The 22,700-nt window shown below is 37.6% G+C and overlaps 1 protein-coding gene across 37 annotated transcripts in view; it reads right to left on the reverse strand.

Annotated features, from left to right (window-relative positions):
• CDK14 (cyclin dependent kinase 14) overlaps window positions 1–22,700 on the reverse strand; it is a 621,661-nt gene that overhangs the window by 115,150 nt on the left and 483,811 nt on the right. For all 37 annotated transcript variants that reach the window (XM_078342880.1, XM_009002498.4, XM_054237316.2 and 34 more), the window contains one exon: window positions 21,368–21,416. In XM_078342880.1, the coding sequence (XP_078199006.1) occupies window positions 21,368–21,416 (49 nt within the window). The remainder of the gene's footprint in view (window positions 1–21,367; window positions 21,417–22,700) is intronic.

Below are 22,700 nucleotides of genomic sequence, written 5' to 3' on the forward strand. Positions count from 1 at the left end.
CAACTTTGTGACCATGATACTGTGAGGTTCCATGATGGAAATAAATAAATTTAACTTTACTACACAGCACTCCTTTTAATGTAATTCATAAGGTTCGCTACACCAAAGACTTCCATTAAAAGAGGAGAAAACAAATCTTCAAAGATAGGGAAAAAAACAGCTGGTGTCTATTACATACCCATGGTGTCTATTACATAGCTGTAGTGAAAGCAAGATGAAAATTTTTGTATTTTCTTTTCTTTTTCTTTCTTTTTTTTTATTTTTTAAACAACCACCACCACCAATATTTATTATCTCATAGTTTCCGAGGATGAGGAATCTGGAAGAAGCTTAACTGGATAGTTCTGATTCAGGGACAAAGTTGCAGTCCAATTGATGGCCAGAGTTGTACTCATTTGAAGTTGGGTCTGATGGATTTACTTCTAAGGTGATTCATTCACATGGCTGTTGGCAAGATTGTCTTAGTTCCTCAACATGTGGGCCTCTCTCTAGGGCTGGGCACGTGACATGTTGTTGGTTGGCTTTGCGGGAGCCAGTGATCAGAGACAGAGTCCAAGACAGGAGATGCAATCTTTTATAACCTAACCTTGGAAGTAATGTGCAATCACTTCTGCCATATCCTATTGGTCACCAAGACTAACCCTGGGATGATGCGAGAAGGGTGTGAAGACCAGGAGGTGGGATTGCTGGGAGCCACCTTGGAGACTGCTAGCCACGATGATGATTATAGAAGACATCTGTTTTTTGTCGTTGCTGTTGTTGTTGGTAAATTGTGGTAATATATATGAAACGGAAAATTTGCCATTTTAATCATTTTAAGTGTACAATTCAGTGGCATTACAATTCAGTAGCATTAATTATATTCATAATATTGTGAAACCATCACAATATTTCCTGTCATCATGCTAAACAGAAACTATACAAATTAAGCAACATATTTTTGTTACTAAAATAATGTGACAATATTAAAGATAACTTTGGGAAAGTAGAAAAATAACCACCCAAAATTCTACTACCCTATCATAACTACACTATTTGCATCTTGCACACTACATTTCAGTAACAGTTCACAGACTTTTTATATTACTATGTTAGTATGCATATATTTTTATTCATGTTTTTTTTTTAGGAAACATAGAAAGGACTTCCTCTGTTTTTTAAAATCTTAATACATAATATCCTAACTTTGTGTTACATTTCACTGAGTTCCTGAATAATGATTTGTTAAAACCTTTCCCCATTCCCTTAATCTTGGTTAAGTTGACACCAAGTCTTTTAAAAAATTTTCTGTCTGGTTGATATGTCTAATACTGACAGTGGAGTGGTGAACTCAGACCTGGAACAAGCAAACCTGATAGACATTTACAGAACTCTCCATCCCAAATACACAGAATATACATTCTTCTCAGCACCACAACACACCTACTTTAAAATGGACCACATAATTGGAAGTAAAGCACTCCTCAGCAAATGCAAAACAACTGAAATCATAACAAATAGTCTCTCAGACCATAGTGCAATCAAGTTAGAACTCAGAATTCAGAAATTAACTCAGAACTGCACAGCTTCATGGAAACTGAACAACTGGCTCTTGAATATTGATTGGATAAACAATGAAATAAAGGCAGAAATAAAGAGGTTCTTTGAAACCAACAAGAACAAAGACACAACATACCAGAATCTCTGGGACACATTTAAAGCAGTCTCCAGAGGAAAATATATAGCAATAAGTGCCCACATGAGAAGAGTGGAGAGATCCAAAATTGACACTCTATTGTCAAAATTGAAAGAGCTAATGGAGGAAGATCAAAAAAACTCAAAACCTAGCAGAAGACAAGAAATAACTAAGGTCAGAGCAGAACTAAAGAGATAGAGACACGAAAAACCCTTCAAAAAAATTAATAAATCCAAGAGCTGGTTTTTTGAAAAGATCAACACAATAGACAGACCACTAGCCAGACTGATAAAAAAGAAAAGAGAAAATAACCAAATAGATGCAATAAAAAATGATAAAGGGGAAATCACCACAGACTCCACAGAAATTCAAACCATCATCAGAGAATATTACAAACAACTCTATGCACGTAAACTAGTAAACCTGGAAGGAATGGATAAATTCCTGGACACTTGTGTCCTTCCAAGCCTAAACCAGGAGGAAGCCAAAACTATGAATAGACCAATAACAAGGTCTGAAGTCGAGGCAGCAATTAAGAGCCTACCACACAAAAAAAGCCTAGGTCCAGATGGGTTCACAGCCGAATTCTATCAGACACACAAAGAGGAGCTGGTACCATTCCTTCTGAAACGATTTCAAATAATCCAAAAAGAGGGAATCCTTCCCAAATCATTTTACGAGGCCAACATCATCCTGATACCAAAACCTGGCAGAGACTCAACAAGAAAAGAAAACTTCAGGCCAATATCCATGATGAACATAGATGCAAAAACCTTCAATAAAATACTGGCAAATCGATTGCAACAGCACATCAAAAAACGTATCCATCATGATCAAGTAGGATTCATCCCGGGGATGCAAGGCTGGTTCAACATACACAAGTCTATAAACATAATTCACCACATAAACAGAACCAAAAACAAAAACCACATGATTATCTCAATTGATGCAGAGAAGGCATTTGACAAAATTCAACAGCCCTTTATGCTAAAAACCCTAAAGAAACTCGTATCTCAAAGTAATAAAAGCTATTTACGACAAACCAACAACCAATATCATACTGAATGGGCAAAAACTGGAAGCATTCCCTTTGAAATCTGGCACTAGACAAGGATGCCCTCTTTCACCACTCCTACTCAATACAGTACTGGAAGTTCTAGCCAGAGCAATCAGGCAAGAAAAAGAAATAAAGGGTATTCAAATAGGAAAGGTGGAAGCCAAATTGTGTCTATTTGCAGACGACATAATAGTATACTTAGAAGACCCCATCGCCTCAGCCCAAAAACTCCTGAAACTGATAAGCAACTTCAGCAAAGTCTCAGGATACAAAATCAATGTGCAAAAATCACAAGCATTCGTCTACACCAATAACAGACTTGAAGAGAGCCAAATCAAGAACGAACTGCCATTCGCAATTGCTACAAAAAAAATAAAATACCTAGGAATACAACTTACAAGGTACGTGAGGGACCTCTTCAAGGAAAACTACAAACCACTGCTCAATGAAATAAGAGAGGACACAAATCAATGGAGAAACATTCCATGTTCATGGTTAGGAAGAATCAATATCGTGAAAATGGCTATACTGCCCAAAGTAATTTACAGAATCAACACTATCCCCATCAAGCTACCATTGACTTTCTTCACAGAACTGGAAAAAACCACCATGTACTTCATATGGAACCAAAAGCGAACCCGCATAGCCAAGTCAATTCTAAGCAAAAAGAACACAGCAGGGGGCATCACACTACCAGATTTCAAACTATACTACAAGGCTACAGTAATCAAAACAGCATGGTACTGGTACCAAAACAGAGATATAGACCAATGGAACAGAACAGAGGCATTGGAGGCAACACAACATATCTACAACCATACAATCTTTGATAAACCTGACAAAAACAAGCAATGGGGAAAGGAGTCCCTGTTTAATAAATGGTGTTGGGAAAACTGGCTAGCCATGTGCAGAAAGCAGAAACTGGACCCCTTCCTGACACCTTACACTAAAATTAACTCCAGAAGGATTAAAGACTTAAACATAAGACCTGGCACCATAAAAACCCTAGAAGAAAATCTAGGCAAAACCATTCAGGACATAGGAGTAGGCAAGGACTTCATGAACAAAACACCAAAAGCATTGGCAACAAAAGCCAAAGTAGACCAATGGGACCTAATGAAACTCCACAGCTTCTGCATGGCAAAAGAAACAGTCACTAGAGTGAATTGGCAACCAACAGAATGGAAAAAAATGTTTGCAGTTTACCCATCTGACAAAGGGCTGATATCCAGAATTTACAAAGAACTCAAACAGATTTACAGGAAAAAAACAAGCCCATTCAAAAATGGGCAAAGGATATGAACAGATACTTTACAAAAGAAGACATACATGAGGCCAAAAAACATGAAAAAATGCTCATCATCACTGGTCATCAGAGAGATGCAAATCAAAACCACACTGAGATACCATCTCACGCCAGTTAGAATGGCGATCATTAAAAAATCTGGGGATAACAGATGCTGGAAAGGATGTGGAGAAATAGGAACAGTCTTATACAGTTGGTGGGAGTGTAAATTAGTTCAACCATTGTGGAAGACAGTGTGGTGATTCCTGAAGGCCTTAGAAATAGAAATTCCATTTGACCCAGCAATCCCATTACTGGGTATATATCCAAAGGACTATAAATTGTTCTACTATAAGGACACATGCACACGAATGTTCATTGCAGCACTGTTTACAATAGCAAAGACCTGGAACCAACCCAAATGCCCATCAATGATAGACTGGACTGGGAAAATATGGCACATATACACCATGGAATATTATGCAGCAATCAAAAATGATGAGTTCGTGTCCTTTGTAGGGACATGGATGAATCTGGAGAACATTATTCTCAGCAAACTGACACAAGAACAGAAAATGAAATACCACATATTCTCACTCATAGGTGGGTGAGGAAAAATGAGAACACATGGACACAGGAAAGGGGGTACTATACACTGGGGTCTATTGGGGGGAATGGGGAGGGATGGGGGGAGCTGGGGAGGGATAGCCTGGGGAGAAATGCCAAATGTGGGTGAAGGGGAGGAAGGCAGCAAAACACACTGCCATGTGTGTACCTATGCAACTATCTTGCACGTTCTGCATATGTACCCCGAAACCTAAAATGCAATAAAAAAAAATCTGAAAAAGAAAAAAAAAAAAAGGGATTGTAAAAAACAAACAAAAAAATTTTTTTTAACTACAATACAATAATGAGAATTTGGGGGCAACTCAGTTTTTACTTGGTTGATCTATTTCCTTGGTAGAAATACTAAACAGTGAAATTGCTAGGTTAAAAACATAATTCCTCAGGTTTCCTGTTGGAAGTAAAACAAAACCCCAAACTCCACCCTGCAGGGCCATTCTTTAGCTGGCCTCTGATTTCACTTGCTAGTCTCCCCGCCTCTCACTCTCACCACATTCACTATACTGTCACCACCAGGCACTTTCATACTTCAACAAATTTGGATTGAGTGCCTACTATGTGACAGGCTCTGCTATAGGTGCTAAGGACATGGAACTGGGCGAAAAGTGAAAATCCCAGCTTTCATATGCTTGCAGCCTGCCCCTGCTCTTCCTTTCCATCACATTGTCCTGTTCTATTGTCTTCATGTACTTAGCACTCTCTGACATTGTACTGTTTATTTTTTGTTTACTGTCCTTGCTACTCTAGAAGGTAAGTTCTATAAGAGCAGAAACTTAGTATTCCCAGACATCCAGAGCATCTAGATAATGTTAAATTAAATTTCTTGAATGCGCCATGATATCCTTCTAGCCTCTAACACATGTTTCTATATTGTTTTCCACACTGTTTACCAGCTTACAGAGACCGCAGCACTAAATGAATGGGCTCAATTTTATATAACCTTACCAGGATTGGTGTTTATGAAGGAGTGGGTTGTGGATGTGGGGTTGAGTGCTAATGAAGGATAGTTTAATGGAGAACATAAAAGACACTGAAGCTATCTTTTGACTTTTTGAAATATTGCATTAAAGTGTTATTGATCTTGATCACTGAGATTTTAATGATACTACCTAAATTCTGAATCCAACATGAGCACATTACATGCCTCACTCTAGTCTCAGCCGTTTTGTATAAAAATGGCAAATGAGACACGTATGTATAGATCTTCTCTTGAGACTACAAAATAACTGAAGACAGGAAAATAAAATTTCTAAAATAAACTAAGATGTTCCTATCAGTAAAAAATTTTGAGTTGTTTTCAGGATTCACTGAGATGATGCAGACAAAGCATACTGGTGTGCTGTGAGGCACAGACGTGTGCCGTGAACAAGTGTAGCTGGTGATACTTCATATTGCACTATTGCCACTCTTCCCCACCATTATACATGTAAAAAATTAAACTGACCTTACTAAATGGAGTAAAAAGAGTCCCATAGGACTGCAATATTCTTTACCAAATTAGAGTATATCCCTGAAAATCTTTTGGTAGGAGAAACCTCATTGGAGGATTTATAATTAACAGAAAAAGACAAAACAAAACATGAAGTAAAAAGGATTGAGATCATGAGTGAACTCATATAAAAAAGGTCTCAGAATTTTTACTTTTTGTAAATTTATTTTAGGTTCGGGGGTACACATGCAGGTTTGTTACATGGGTAAACTGCATATTGCTGATGTTTGGCGTACGAATGATCTCATTAGCCAGTTAGTTAGCATAGTACCCAGTAGATGCTTGTTGAACACTTTTACCACTCCCTCTCCCCCAAATAGTCCCCAGTGTCTATTGCTGCCATCTTTGTGTCCATGTGTACTCAATGTTTAGCTCCCACTTACAAGTAAGAACATGCAATATTTGGTTTTCTGTTCCTATGTTAATACGCTATGTTAACATGCTTGAGTGCATATGCCATTATGGTAATGATTTATATTCCTTTTTGATGTATAATCAGCAATGAAATTGCTGAGTCAAATCATAGTTCTGTTTTTAAATGCTTACTAAGATAATGGTGAGGTACCTTAAGTACAAATATTTTCAATATTCTTTTATATACCTTGAGATCGAAATATTCTCTTGATAGATGTGCTTCAGAATCTGTCTCCAAATTTTAAGATTTTGTAACTGTGTTTTGCTGTGTTACACACTAAAGTATACTACTCTCTTTGCCAGTTTACCCTTCAGGCCCACTCTGCTTGTCCTTTTTCTAAAGTCCAATGTTGTCCTCATTTTATGGTTCACCATGATTGGTTCCAGTTTCCCTGGCCCATCTGAGTTTTATATGTCTTGATTGCCTCCCACCTAGTGGGACCAGGATGCTGGCCTCAAGTCTAGATTGATCAACACGACAGTGCAAAAGCATGCTTTCTACTTGGCCAGCCTCCTTCTTCTTTTCCCCTCCCCAGTCCTTCTGTTCAAATACTTCCAAATAGAGTGGCACACAAACATCTGAACCAGCCCTCAGAGATGCAGAGTATCAAACTGACATCTGCTAGAATTCTGAATAACTGTGATATGTGTTTAGGGAGAAAATACTGTAAAATTCTTACATGGTAGGTGCTAAAATTGGTATGAATACTTTTTTTTATTGTTTTCATTTGCAGTTCAAGTCCTGGGAAATTATTTATTCTGTGATGTATGCAACAAATATGAGAACATATTGGAGAAGGGATTTTCAACTATTTAGAAAAAAAAATCATGTATTTCCTTCAAAAGCCATAGTTTCCTTCTATATTAGAATGTGAATGTGTAATTTAAGGGGTGGCATTTAATAACAAATCTGCAGGATGTATTTCAACTCTTTGTTATGAGGAAGAGTTAATTAATGGTACCTTGGTTCTCCTTCTTGTTCCAAGCCCTTGCTTTGACTTTTCATTTTTTCTCTCTATGCTTATCTGAATCTGCATTTGACTGAAACATTATTATCAAATAGCCTAAACTGCTTCTGGAGTTTGTGATTGGCTGTTTCCAACACACAGTTGCTACACTGTAGAAACTTTGGTGAAATGATTTCTTTGGAATAACTCACATGTTCATAAATGGAAAGGCTACTAATCTTACAATGGCTGGGAATTTGCTTTGTGCATGGGACCCCAGCCTTAAAGTTCATTACTAAAAAACACTGCTAAGAGCTTCATGACCTCTATTTTACTCTGTCATGCCCTGTGGTGAGAGGATGCTTAGGCTTTTCCAAGAGGCTGCTCAAATTATTCTTACAGGGTGTCTCCCAGCAGGCTATGCACTCCTCTCTCATGTGGAGGAGGTTGTAGATCTGGGGGCATGGATGCTCCAAAGTGTGGTTTGATGGTGAACATAAAATAGGCTAAGGTTATCTTTTACAGCAACTGAGTACAACCTTTGAATTTCAGAGTCCTTTATTTCTGACTTTAACTCTACATCTGGCTCTTTATAGAAAATGATTTATAATGGAAAGGTACCACTTCATATCTGTGGCTTTACGAAAACCCAAATCGGCATGATTGCTAGAGTTTTTTGTTTTGATCAGCATTTCCACATTTACAACTGAATAAAAGGCAAATGAATAGGATTAAAAAGCTGCACATTTAGTATCATCTGGGGTCCAACTACTTATAACTTCCAAGTATAAGTAGGTAAGGGTGTTTTTGGGTGTGTCGCTAACATGAATCAGAAGTTAGTGGCAAAAAAAACCTATCTAATGATGCCTTAAAACAACATCAGCATAATGTAGGAAACTGAAGACAGGCATTTGCAGATCATATGTAAAGATGTGGACATGTTTAAAGAAATGAAAGAGGAAAAAAAAATAACCTCATCTGATTACTTAGAAACTTAAAATAACATTTTTTGGTTTTTTTTGAGACAGGGTTTCGTTTTGTCGCCCAGGCTGGATGCAATGGCATGATGTTGACTCATTGCAACCTCTGCATCCTGGGCTCAAATGATCCTCCTGCCTCAGCCTCCCAAGTAGCTGGGACAACAGGCATATCCCACCATGCTTGGTTGATTTACATATATTTTTTGTAGAGATGGGATCTTATCATACTGTTCAGGCTCATCTCAAACTCCTGTACTCAAGCAATGTGTCCACCTTGGCCTTTCAAAGTGCAGGAATTACAGGCTTAAACCACCACACCCAACCACAAGAATAGTTTCAAAAGAATCCTGAGGTCATTTCAAAAAGGATGATACAAACCTACACTTTATTTGTAGTCAATGTAAATAGCTGTTCATAAACACACACACACACACCCAACTTAGGAAATGTGCTGTGTGTCAAGCTTCTATGTAGCCCGACACATTTTAGCACATTTGCTAAGTTGTGTTTCTATATTTAGGAATGCTAGATATAAACAGGTGAAGAGTGACAAAGCTTAGACTGTGAAATGGACAGCGTCTACAGAATCAGTGCTGCTGAAATGCCATGCTTTGAAACTCCATTCTGGATACCCAAGAGAGATACATTCAATATTCAACAAGAATTTGAAAATGGAAAATCCCTCAGATGTTCTGACAGAAAGCAAATCCTGGGGCAGAGTCATAGGATTTGGATTTAAGCCTATAGCTATATAAGAAAGAAATAAGTACAAAAATAAAAGCCTGGGCAGGAGGTTTTTAGCTGAAAAACCTAATTCACCTCATAACATATTCTGACAAAACACCTGCTTTAAGCTGAGCAGAAGTTATGCTCTATTTTGCACCATGCAATTTGGTAGTTGCTAGCCACATGTGCTTATTTAAATTTAAACTAATAAAAATTAAATGAAATTTAAAATTCAGTTCCTCAGTTGCACTAGCCACATCTTAAATTACTCAATGGCCACATGTGGCTAGTGGTGACCATACTGGAAAGTTAAGATAGCAAACACATTCTTGTCAAAGCATAAAGATCTATTGGACAGTACTGCTCTACATCCTTAAAATATTTAATATAGAGAATTTGCATAGCTTCTAGAAATTTCTCATAAAGAAATAGTGTAGTTCACACAATGGGAGGATTTGGCTATTTAGATGAATGGTAGAGACTGGATTGAGAGAATCAGTGAATGTGGCAATAGAGAAGGAGGTCAGGAACTCACCCCAAGGATGGGTGAGGCAGGCAAGGGAAGGAGCCCAGCTTTAAGCCCAAAGTCTACTCTGAACAGAAAATGTCCCTGTGGAAGTGTTTTTCATTTTCTTGGGAAAAATAAAAGGCACCAGAATTCTTTCGCAGTCACAACCTAAAAGCAAGGGAAGTTAGCTAGCATAATTCTAAGATAGAAAAGCAAAGTCTCACTTGACTACCAAATAAAATTAGAACTACAAGTACAGTTTGACTCAAATTCCACACTTCAGTCAAGGGTGACAAGAAATGAGAGCCAAATGAAAATATAATCCCATTTTTATTCATCTTTATAAATACAATGACATGCTTAGTCCCATTTGGAGGTGAAGGCATGAAACCTGGTGTAATCCCTAAGTAGCCTCCAAGGTAGGTTGAGCCAATTCATAAAAAATATTCATCATCCAAACAGACACCTAAAGTGGCAGACAGGGACAGGCAAAGCACGGAGCAGCTCTGGCTTCTCTACCAGAGACATTTACTTGTTTTGCTATCAGAATATATATATATATATATATATTTATTAATTATATATAGATAAGCATATATATATATGGCTGCTTATCTCATATTTTATGGAGATAAACGGTTACCCTATAACTGTTTTTTTTTCTCAGAGCATGCTGCCCTCTACAGGCCACATGGATATACACATATGTGAAGATGCATAAATAGGGTTCAGTTATATCCAAATAGGATCATTAGTAAAGGTAAGATGAAAAAGAGGGGAGGAACTTGGGTATATCTGTGTGTCTAAAAGCCTTTAGAATCAAGATGAGAAGAATCAACATTTATAGGCCTCTAATAAACCTTACCTCTTCAGCTGACAGACATATAAGAAATTATAAATAGTACTATATAGCCCTATTATGGCATTTTCCCTGAGAAACTTAAAAGTATGTCGACAGTCATTTTCCCTTTGTTTTAACTAGGGAGAAGAGGCTGTGGAAGAAAGAGAAGGAAGGATGGTTGACGTGGTTTGATGCCTTTTCCTAACATCTCCAAAGTACATCAGTTTTTATCTAAAACAATATATGAAAACTCGGCTCTAAATTAGGAAATAAAAGCCAATGCATTTAAAGAAACACACATGATTTTATTCCTAAGAGTTTAATCTTTTAATCCCTGGCTTCAGTGAAGTAGTCAAAATCTGGCCTAAGAAATGAGAACTACCCTTCATCTTTACTTCAAATCGATTCTTTTGCAATAGTTGTGCCATAAACACTCTCACACACACACACACATGCACACTCACAGCTGGTAGGTTTACTGGTTTAGTCACTAAAGGATTTAGCTGGACAAACATCACAAAGATAATGGCTGATTTAATTGAATTTATGATCAAATGTTTTCTGTTGCAGGAAGACTGGGGAATCACTTATGGGGAGATTTAAATAATTTAAGGGAAGTTCTCTATTTGGCATTATGTTTGTATATCAACTCTTGAGGGATTAAATACAGCTGAGGACTAGCAGAGAATTCACATAGAGATACACGAAGATATGCTATATAACAATGTAATGAAAGCCAGAATATTGATCCCTTTGTGTTAATATTTCTATTCATTTATCTCATTTATACTCTGAGTAGTAATAACCACATATATATAAACTCTATGAGACTTCCATTGTAAACCAACACTAGATTTTTCTGAAATCCCAAAGATGTTAAAATGATTTTAAAACGTTCTTTCAGAGAAGATAAAAAAATTTTGTTGGAAGTTGTATATCTGTGTGTTTAAGACTTCTTACTGCATTTTAGTTGCTGCTAAATACATAATGAAATCTACTGTTAAAGTCACTGCCATGATGGAAATAACCATTTAACATGGGATCTGTGCCTTAGGGGATGGACGTGGATCTGTGTCTAAAAGAAAAAGGCCAGTTACCTTTGGAATCTCCTGCCCTTTTTCCCCACAACAGATACAGCATCCCCATGCTCACAGCCTTTATTCATTATGTTTTGAGAGATACTCTCACCCTTTAAATGCTGTAAACAGCAAGGATAATTACTTTTAGTCTCACCAGTGAGATCACTGGGCCAAGTGGATGCCCAGACCCTACACACCTGGCTTAGGGTTATCCGTCAGTTTATGTGCGGGTTATATTACCAGAAAAGGTCTAACAGATAATTGAACTTGTTAACAGTGATGTGTCTGGGTTTCTTTCAATCTAATTAGGAAAGCTGTCTAATAAAATGTTTCAAGACTAAGAATAAATCATGGTTTTACATTAATTATGTACAGTGCTATTTGTTAACACACCACTCTTAGGAAAAAACTGTCGAGGAAGGGGAAATCTTGTTTTTACACAACAAGCATTAAAAAAAAATGTTTTGGTGACCAAGCAGTCCAGCATGTGCTCCTAAGAATGTAGAAATAATATTCCAGAAGATGCCTGGAGACTACATAGGAGTGGTATTCATGTTTAAGGATAATTGTTTATTGAAACCGAATGAAACACTCTCACTGGGAGGTAGGGCAGGAACCACTGAAAAAGAGAAGGGAGGTAAACAAATGTTTGCCAAAGGACTATGTTTAGTAAGGTACCTAGTAATTTACACTTTACACCCTTACCTTACTTAAAGATTAAACAATAATTCTGCCAACAGGTTATAAAAGTTGAAAAGCTGAAGCTCAGAGAGGTTAGTGAGCTTCCTCAATATTATAAAGTTCAGTAGTGGAACTAGGGATGAACCTGGTTCCTGTGCTATTGAAGATGATGCTGGCTCCAGGCATTTTCTAGCCATTTGTGTCAGTAATTAGCTTGTGCAACCTTCCTTCCTCTCTTCTTTTTTTTCTTTGCTCATGTCAATACTATTTCTTGATGGTATATTCTTAGGTCAGTAAGGCCACTATGTACAGGAAGTACTCCTAGAGAATATTCTAGGAGCTCTATCCTCACAAGGAACAGAAATTGAGCCCCATTTGTACAGCATCTCCCCAAATGATGAGAGGGCTTTATTGTTTCAGCGAAATCAAACAAGTAGAGGGTAGAATGGTTAACAGTGGATACTAGGATGACATTGTTGTTAAAAACATCTCTTTCTTAGCCAGGTGTGGTGATAGGTACCTGTAGTCCCAGCTACTTGGGAGGCTGATGAGGGAGGATTGCTTTGGCCCAGGAGGTTGAGGCTGTAGTGAGTCATGGTCATGCCACTGCAGCCTGGACAGCAAAGCAAGATCTTGAATCAAAAAAACAAAAACAAAAACCTAAAAAAACTAAATATCTTTTTCCAGTGACTTCTTATGTTCATCTTCATTTTGTGGCCAAAAATTCACTAAATTTGTAAATATTTTCTTAAAAGAAAATGATATCAATTAGTTTAAGGAAAGGTATAATATATCATGTGTTACTTTTATATAAGGAGAGGTAAAACTGATTGCATTTCTGTTTATGCTTCACTTTATAAAATGTGGCAGTTTTCAATGTCCTAAAGCTTAAGAATTAATGCATATATATATACCCTCAGGGGCCCACTGAGGAAGACCTGGCTTGGCTCTTGAATTGGGAAGCTTATTTAGAAAATGGGGCCCCTCTCAAAAGCATCAACAGGAAGCTAAGCCTTTACCGTGTTTTCTGAGTAGAGTTAGGGGAGATCAAGGAGATCAGGAACAACAGCAGAGAGGTGAATTCTTCAGGGAGTTCAAAAAGGATAGAGAGCTGTGTGTCTAACCCCTAACAGTTCCCAACAGAAAAGACAGAGAGAGAGCACAAGAAGGAGAAAGGAATAGAGATGCTTGCAACAGGCTGCGCCCCTCAGGAGGGAACAGCATGGCTTCTGGAGGGGAGAAGGCAGAAGGCAGGGAAGGAATGTCTGCCTGATGTTCTTTGATATTTCCACTACTCCCCCTGTAGATTTATTATGCTTACGGGGTACTCCAGAGCTATTATCTTCTCGAAGTATTGAAAAATAAAAGATAGGGGTAAGAAACAAAAATAAAAAGTAAGATCTCTGGACACTTGAGTGCAAAATGCAATGACTCTTTAGTATAGAGTTTCCAAAGCAGAGATCCACATTTGTATTACACTGACGAGACTTTAAAATAAAGTAATACTGCACATGTTGGTCTAGAATTCTGTCACCCAATATGGTAGTCACCAACCACATATGGCTCTTAACACTTATTAATGACATTTAAATATAATAAAAAAATTCAGTTTCTAAATCCCACTAGTCACATTTTAAGAGTCTGGGAACTACAGGATTCTGATGGTTACTGCATTTGTCACCACAGACATAGAAATCTCAGGCCAAACTTTCAGTGACCTCACAGGCCAGCAGGCTTCCTGAGCACAATCTCTTTTTTCTCTGTGCTAGGGATGAAAACTGATTTCTTCCTTATATATAATTTTGAATATACTTGTTGTGAACCAGGCAACTTGAAGTCAGAGGCCTATACTGGTTACCTGATGGGTCAGAGACCAGGCATAATAGACTGCGTCTGACCTGGCTAGGACTGGGTTTGCTCCTCTGTGCTCTGCTTCACTCCATCACTTGGGATAAGGAGAAACCTGAGTATCCACTTGTGCTAAGCAAAATGGCCCCTAAAGATGTCCACCTGTTAATCCCTGAAGCTGGTGAACAGGTAACTTTCCACAGCAAAAGGGACTGTGCAGGGAGAGTAACTGGGATTAACCAGATGGGCCCAATCTAATTACATGAACCTATAGAAGCAGAGAACTTTCTCCTGCTGGAGGCAGAAGAGATGAGGCAGACAAGAAGTCAGAGATCAGAAGCCTGTTTGATGGAGAAGGTGGCTATGTGATGTGGCATGCAGGAGGCACTAAACGGGTGGACACAGCAAGCAAAGAAATGAGACCACAGCCCAACCCCACAAGGAACTGAATTCCACCAACAACCTGCATGAGCATGGGAGTAAATTCTCCCCGAGAGTATGCAGGTAAGAGCCCAAGTTGGTCAATGCCCTCATTTTGGCCTTGTGAGATCCAGAGAAAAGAAATCAGCTCAGCTCATCCAGACTTCTGCCTGACAGAATAGTGAGGTAACACATTTGTAGTCTTGTACACCAATAAATGTGTGGTAATCTGTTACCACAGTCACAGAGTACAAACACCCACTGTGTATTTGGGAGAAGCAGAGGAACTCCTACAGTTTATGCTTCTAGATTCTGTTTGGAGAAGAGTTCAAGAAAGCTTAATTCCATCTCCTCCTTTTAGGAAAACGACTGGCCTAGCTGCCTCTGGAAGCTCTGCGCCACTTCAGAAGTACGGTTGGGTTTTATTCCTTAATGAGCTGGATGGCAGGAGGAAGGTATTAGCCACACCATAAGCATGCACTTTTGGATGAAGAGTCCAACATGTAATCTGAAAAGATGAAAAGCAATGGCTCCTGCCAACTCCCAAGCCTGGCACGTACTGCCAACTGGTAAGAGAGAAGATGGGTATTTTCTGTCTATCAGAAGGGGAACAAAAAACTCATGCCCAACAGATAACAAACAGCATGAGGCCTGCCCTTGGCCATCACCAGGGGTTATTAATGACACTGAATTCTTTGCTACAAAAAAGGAGACCTGGATAAGAAATCTGGCAATGACACAAAATGACAGGGGCTAACCTCTTGGGGGCAGTGGGAGTTGTGTGGAAGAGGTGACAAACCTCACAGGTAGGATGTGAGTGGGTAGCAGGCAGGCCTGTCATCTCTGGCACATAGATTGTCACAAAGCCACCCTTTTTCCCATGGCACATTACCCAGAAGTGGGCAGGAGAGGCCCAAGTTGGTGGTGCAGGCAGTCAACCAGCTGCAAACACTGTTTTCCCCAAGATAGAAGAAGTCAGATTTCTGTTCTTTCCCAGCAGTCCTGACATAAAATCTAGACTGGGATTGACATCAGGTCCCAGAAGAGATATCCCCACCATGGCTGTAGTGAGAACAAAATAAAATTAGATATTGATAAGCTCCCATGAATATGGGGTTTTAAAACTGATAATATTCCTTCCTTAAGAGTCACTGCAGTACATACATTCCTAGTTGTTATTTTCAATTGTGCCGATCATTGGATCTCATGAGCCTGTTTTTGATTTCAGGTTATAAAATGAAGATGATAGTGTCTGCCCCAACTACCTCAAAAGACTGCCATAAGCATATGTGGGGATGTGACAATCCACATTGCAAAAGGCTGTCTGTTAGTTACACCACTATCTCCATCACAGCTCTGACTGTGGAGTTGAGTGCATGTCACGTCTTTGACTACGTCTGTTTCATATGCTTTCACATTTATGCTGTTGCCACTACTAGTGATCAGGGCTAGGCCTTTTGCAAATTTGTCATCCTCCTCTCAGATAGCCTTCTGTTTGTCCTCCTAGCACCTGCTTGCAACCTGAATCTTTGGACAGATCTTTATCATATCCGAGGCTCTCTAGGACTCCCAACGTGGCCTGGGAAGCATCTCCTATTTTAGGTCCTCATCTTCCTTTCAAGAATCCAATCTGCAATTTTCTAGAAGAACTGCTCCCTGTTAGATAGCAAGGGGTTTAGGTGGCTTTGATAAACCTCATCTCCACATAATGCTTTTAGTAACTGCACTAATGATTAATTCTCATGAAAACAAATGTCTCCAGAAATTGCTATGCACTGCAACTTCCAAGCAAGCAGGTGAGCCTTTGGGGCCTCCAAACATGGCTGTGCAGGGTCAGGACAAGAGACCTGCTTGGATCAGAATGTCCATGTATTAAAAACAGTGCATTTTCAAGGGCATAGCATGTATACCCTCAAAAATGCTACACCCCATGCAGTGTTCTGATGCTGAACTCAAATCCACAAGCTGGGCAGTGGAGAACTGTAGTTTACCTTTTGAGTTAAGAGACGAGAATTCCAAAATGTCTGCTTTAGTGTCTGCTTTAGAGCTTATCACCCCAATAAACCCATCCCCTAAACAGTGAATTGGTGATGTATGGAATAATTTGAAAATATTATGAGAAGAAGTCTCCAGGCACAAAATAAATTAAAATTGTTACTTTGAAGTAAACAGAATTATAACAAAAATGATCAACAATAAAAAAACGTGAAAGTGGAGAAAGATGATTTTGCATCTCACTCAACTCAACTGCTCCTCCTAGTGCAGTAACAGTGCTCTTACCTTCTCACATTTCTAAACAGGCAAAGACATTTAAAGCTCTAGCTTACTTTGCAAAATATTATTATGTGAGAAAAATTTAGATCAACTTAGAACATTAGGGAGAATAGAAAAGTGGGTCTTTTAGTTTCTTGTGAAGTCTCTGACTTAAATCTCAATAGGACACATCAGCTATAATGACAAGAAAAATACAGTAGAGCACCACCAACGCAGTGTGAAAGTTATGTTATTCCTCTAAATATTATTTTAAATACATTATGTTTTATGCATATGTAACACAACTATCTAGTAAGTCACCTTTAAAATGTCTTGGAAGTTAAACATCGAATCAGATAAAATGCTCAAGGAAAGTTCAAGAACACAAAGTTGGGCAACATTTCTAAATCTTTTAAATTAGAGTTTGTGACTCTGCTGGTACATTAAACTGTAGCAGGTAAGAGTTTTCCTCTCTATTTTTGTGTTCACAGAAAGGTAGCTTTAAGTGCCTCTGTACTTACTACACATTTTAAAATATGAATTTTTGGAAGTTCTTAGGAGAAATCCAGTGTTACACAACTAACTTTTTAAGCAGAAGCATAGCATATGTGGGAACAAGCAGGAAATGGTTAACCGGTGCCTATTCAAGTCTGTAGATGTGCTTTTTGTTACCAGCCACCAGTGGTCTTTTTCAGATCTGTCTTCTGTGACTTAGTGGTTTATCCTTAGCTCTCGTTTTAATACTTTCAAACCTCCGAAATCGTTCAGCTGTTTAAAAGTTCCAAAACAAGCAAATGTGTTACTGGTATCTTACCCTTAACTTTGCTGGAGAGAATATACTAAGGCTTATTCTCCAGCCAAAATAATAAAAGATCTTTTAAGTGGCTAAAATTCTTGGTTGATTGCACATACATGTCAATGTCAGACAACTATAAATAGAGAGATTTGGAGGAGAAATAGGGAGAGTAAAACTGCAACAAAATAAAATGGAATGTTTTGAAGGCAGTCAGAAAACAGTACATGTTTTTATAAAATTAAGATTTGTCTCCCTTTAATCCACAATCCCCTTTGTGTAGAAAGAGCCCACATGGATCATATACTTCCAGTATGAGGGAATAAAAGGACTTTGTTTTCTTCATTAATATATATATTATTCTCAAACAGTTAATTAAGATTTCTTCTTTCTGTTATTCTTTTGAATTTGGATATCTGTTAGATTTTATGATATTTTCCCCAATCACTGCTTTGTTTTCCTAGAATAAGAAAAAATCTTTCAAAGGAAGAAATTGTGCCCATGATTACTGATATAAATGAAGTCAGCAGGGAATTGCCTGAGTGTTACCTAGGGCAGGGCTGGCCCCAAAATAAACTGGGTCATTTGTTATAGCTATTCAAAGAAACTTAAGGATTCATTTCTCAAGAAATTCTTACTCTCTTAGGCAGGTTAACATGTCCACTAGCTTCAATACCTAGGTTAATACATATTTTTAAAAACATTGTTACTTAATTTTGAACAGTGACCTACTTTTTATATTAACACCTATCTTGTATTGAGCCATCTAAATTGAATTCAAATTAGTTCTTGAAAATTAGTTCAATTTATTTTAAACCTGTTACCACTGTACAAGAGAATTTAACAGTTGCTTCAGTTTAGTAATTGTGCTATAGACAAGCAAATTAGTTGGCAATGGAGAAAACCATCACTTGTGTAATAGTCTTTTAATGTAGTTCTTTTGAATTCTGATCTCACTCCTTAAGTGAGAGAGGCTGGAATGTTGATGATGGTTGCAAGGACCATTTGGAGGAAGAATCAATAATATAATTAACATCTCTGCATCTTAGTTCTCCTTAATTGCATTGGTTTGAATTGGCTAGAGGCTACAGCTTGGCTCTAAAGATCCAGCACTTAATACTGAAATACCAGAAAGTAGCATTTTAATAATATTTTTCATAATGATTTTATTACTTAGTGTTTCTAAAATAAACCCTTAAGGCAAGACTTACAAGGACGTAAAAATAGCATGGTTCTCAGCAACCAAAAGAATGGGAAAAAATTTTTGCAATCTACACATCTGACAAAGAGCTAATATCCAGAATCTACAAAGAACTGAAACAGATTTACAAGAAAAAAACAAACCCATCCAAAAGTGGGCGAAAGATATGAACAGATACTTTTCAAAAAAAGACATATATGAAGCCAACAAACATGAAAAAATGCTCATCATCACTGGTCATTAGAGAAATGCAAATCAAAATCACAATAAGATACCATCTCATGCCAGTTAGAATGGCTATCACTAAAAAATCTGGAGACAACAGGTGCTGGAGAGGATGCGGAGAAATAGGATCACTTTTACACTGTTGGTAGGAGTGTAAATTAGTTCAACCATTGTAGAAGACAATGTGGTGATTCCTCAAGGACCTAGACATAGAAATTCCATTTAACCCAGCAATCCCATTACTGGGAATATACCCAAAGGACTATAAATTGTTCTATTATAAAGACACATGCACATGCATGTTCATCGTGGCACTGTTTACAATAGCACAGACATGGAACCAACCCAAATGCCCATCAATGATAGACTGGACAAGGAAAATGTGGCACATATACACCATGGAATACTATGTAGCCATCAAAAACTATGAGTTTGTGTCCTTTGTAGGGACATGGATAAACCTGGAAACCATCATTCTTAGCAAACTGACACAAGAACAGAAAATCAGACACTGCATGTTCTCACTCATAGGCAGGTGTTGAACAATGAGAACACTTGGACACAAAGAAGGGAGCATCACACTGGGGTCTGTTGTGGGGGCTATGGGAGAGACAGTGGGAGGGAGGGTGGGGAAGAGATAATGTGCAGAGAAATATGAGGTAAGGTGATGGGGGGATGGTGGCAACAAACCACATTGCCATGAGTGTACCTATGCAACAATCTTGCATGATCTGCACACATACCCCAGAATCTAAAGTGCAATAAAAGAAATAGTATGGTTCTAAACAAGCCATGTTCATAATTTTAAAATATTACCTCAAGGTCAGCTTTTATCATTTTCCTCAAAATATTTAAAAAGTAATCTAAGGGTGGGACTCACCCTTAGATTAGTTTATTAAATGCCTTTGAATTCATTCTAACGATAAATTCTGTAACTCTGTAATTCTAATCACCTGTTCTCCAGAAATGCTGCTATGCTATGTCTGACTTGTCAGATATTCTTGTTACTTTAAATATAGGTTTAGAGATTCAATGACTTTATCAAGAATTGTTTCATAAAGTGGTTATCTGGTTGGATAGGAATGATGTCTTATTCCTATGAGAGAAGAATGTGTTTGATCATTCAATTAAGGTAGGAACTGTCTTCTGTATATATTATCTGGTGTATAAAAGCACTTAATTAAAATATGTTAGACCAGTGATCAGAAAATGGGGAGGCAGAGATGAGGAGCATGCACAGAAAGCTCCCAGCAGAGGGAATGCTTCCCAGGGGAGCCTTGAGGGTAAGAACTGGCTCTTCAAATGGCACATGCAAACCCCCATGTTTGACAGAAATGATTATACCAATGTGTTCTTCGAGGTACAAATTTAAGAAAAATAAATGGCCAAATCCCTAAAGTAAACTACTGCAGAATTTAATGTATTCATTTCATGAGTTCCTTGCCATTTGTTGTCTACCGTATCCACTGAGAGCACGGATTAGCAGCATTTTAATTTGAAAAAGTTTTTTCTCATTTTTTTCATAACTGATAGTGTCCAAAATTAAACATGTAATAACAGTGAAAAATGTGAGTATGACACTAAATTCCAAATGGACAAAATTTTATGATACAGTTTATTTAGTCAAAGCAGTTCTAGTTACCTTTCCCCCAGCATAATGCTTGAAACGACACTGCTGTGCTCACAAGCAAACAGGAATGACTAAATAACTTTCCAACTTCTAATGATTTTCTAACACATTGGCTTGCAATAAAAGTCTCCTGAATAACTAAAAAATCCAGATCTTCAGATTTTGTGAAATTTCAAAAGCAATAAATAAAACTAAGTAAGGTCAGATGAGAGAACAGATGTGAAATAAATGGAGTACACATACTCGAAGTCATAAATGCATTTAGCTTCCCAATAAGGCTTAAGGGAAAAATATCCAAAGTGAAAAAATCTGAAAGATCAACTTTATCTAGCTCAAAAGTGGTCATCAACATCATTTATATTAGAAAGTCAGTCACTTTTCTAAATGCTGTTTTGCTGATACAAAAATATTTCTTGGAATTTAGCTGCAAGAAGATTGACCACAAGGCAATTTAGGATTTGCAGTTCTGAAGAAATGCCACATTACTCTAGGAACTCAAACTTACACAGTGTTGGCTCAGGCTGAACATGGTAGCTAGCACAGAGTTAAGGCTTAATAGCAGTTTAATGGTTAAATGAGTGAATAAATAGACAGCAGGATGAATGAACAATGCTATGAGAAACGTATAAGGAGAGTTGTAAATATTGAAAGAGAGAAAAAGAGAATGAGCACAATCTTTTTAAAGACTTACTTATTCCACGCTTGTCTAAGGTTTTTAGAGCTGTACAGGGTAAAGCGTTCTGAAATAAAAAAGAAAAATGATAAACAATCTTTGTATCAAATGTATATATTGCAAGTATGTTGAAAAAAACTCAACTTTTAAAAAAGACAGTGTGCTATTCAGTCAGTTAGGCCAGCAAAGTCTTCACTTTTATACTGGGCAGTTATAAAGAGTAAAACAGGAAGATTACAACATATTAAACAGTGAAGCATTGTTTTCTTTTGTCTAAGATGGTTTATTTCATAATTTTGTTTCCTAGTAACTATTTCTTAGAATAACTTAATTGAGCTGAAAAAAGAAATGGAAAATCCAAACCTCCAACCTGTAAGTAGATTTATAGAAATATATCAACACATTACATCAAGTGAGACTTGCTGTTTTTTCCTATGATGATTTCTCTGACCAAATACAGTAATGTTGGGTCTCCTTTCCTATGTTGGATGGTATTTATAAATGTTCAAAACCAAACTACCAAGGTCTTATACTGTATATTTACATTTATCAGTGAACAATCTTTAGATTTGTTTTAGCTTAAAAAGGAACATTTGTTTTACCAAGTTAAACAATAAAGTGATATAGAATAGACATTATAATCTCTTCACCTGCTCATTCTTTCACTCCTGATGAAATAGCATTTGTTATTTGATATGTCTGTTTTCACATTTTTGTTTATTTCAGAAACAAAAAATACTTCAACTACACCCATCCTTATGTACAAACATATATACCATTAATTTTTTGAATGGATTGTATACAAAACATTATTCTTGAAATCTTTTTGGCATTTAATAATATATACTGGATAGTCCTTCAAATAAAAAAATATGTAACTTTTTTTTTTTTGAAACAGAGTCTTGCTCTGTTTCCCAGGTTGGAGTGCAGCGGTGCAATCTTGGCTCACTGAAGCCTCCGTCTTCTGGGTTCAAGTGATTCTCCTGCCTCAGCCTCCTGAGTAGCTGGGATTACAGGCACACACCATCATGCCCAGCTAATTTTTTAATTTTTAGTAGAGATGGGGTGTCACCACGTTGGCCAGGCTGCTCTTGAACTCCTGACCTCAGGTGATCCACCTGTCTTGGCCTCCTAAAGTGCTAGGATTACAGGCGTGAGCCACTGTGCCCAGTCTGTAATAATTGTTTTTAAATTGTATAATGTTCCATAGAATAGCAGCAACATAATTTATCTGACTGTTCTCTCATTGATGAAACTTTAAGTAACTTCCAATTTCTTTCCCCTTACAAATAGTACTTCAACAAATATCCTTGCATAAGTCTCTCTGTATACAGACGCTTTCACTTCTATT

Source organism: Callithrix jacchus, chromosome 11, assembly GCF_049354715.1.
Source record: "Callithrix jacchus isolate 240 chromosome 11, calJac240_pri, whole genome shotgun sequence".
NCBI lineage: Eukaryota > Metazoa > Chordata > Mammalia > Primates > Cebidae > Callithrix > Callithrix jacchus.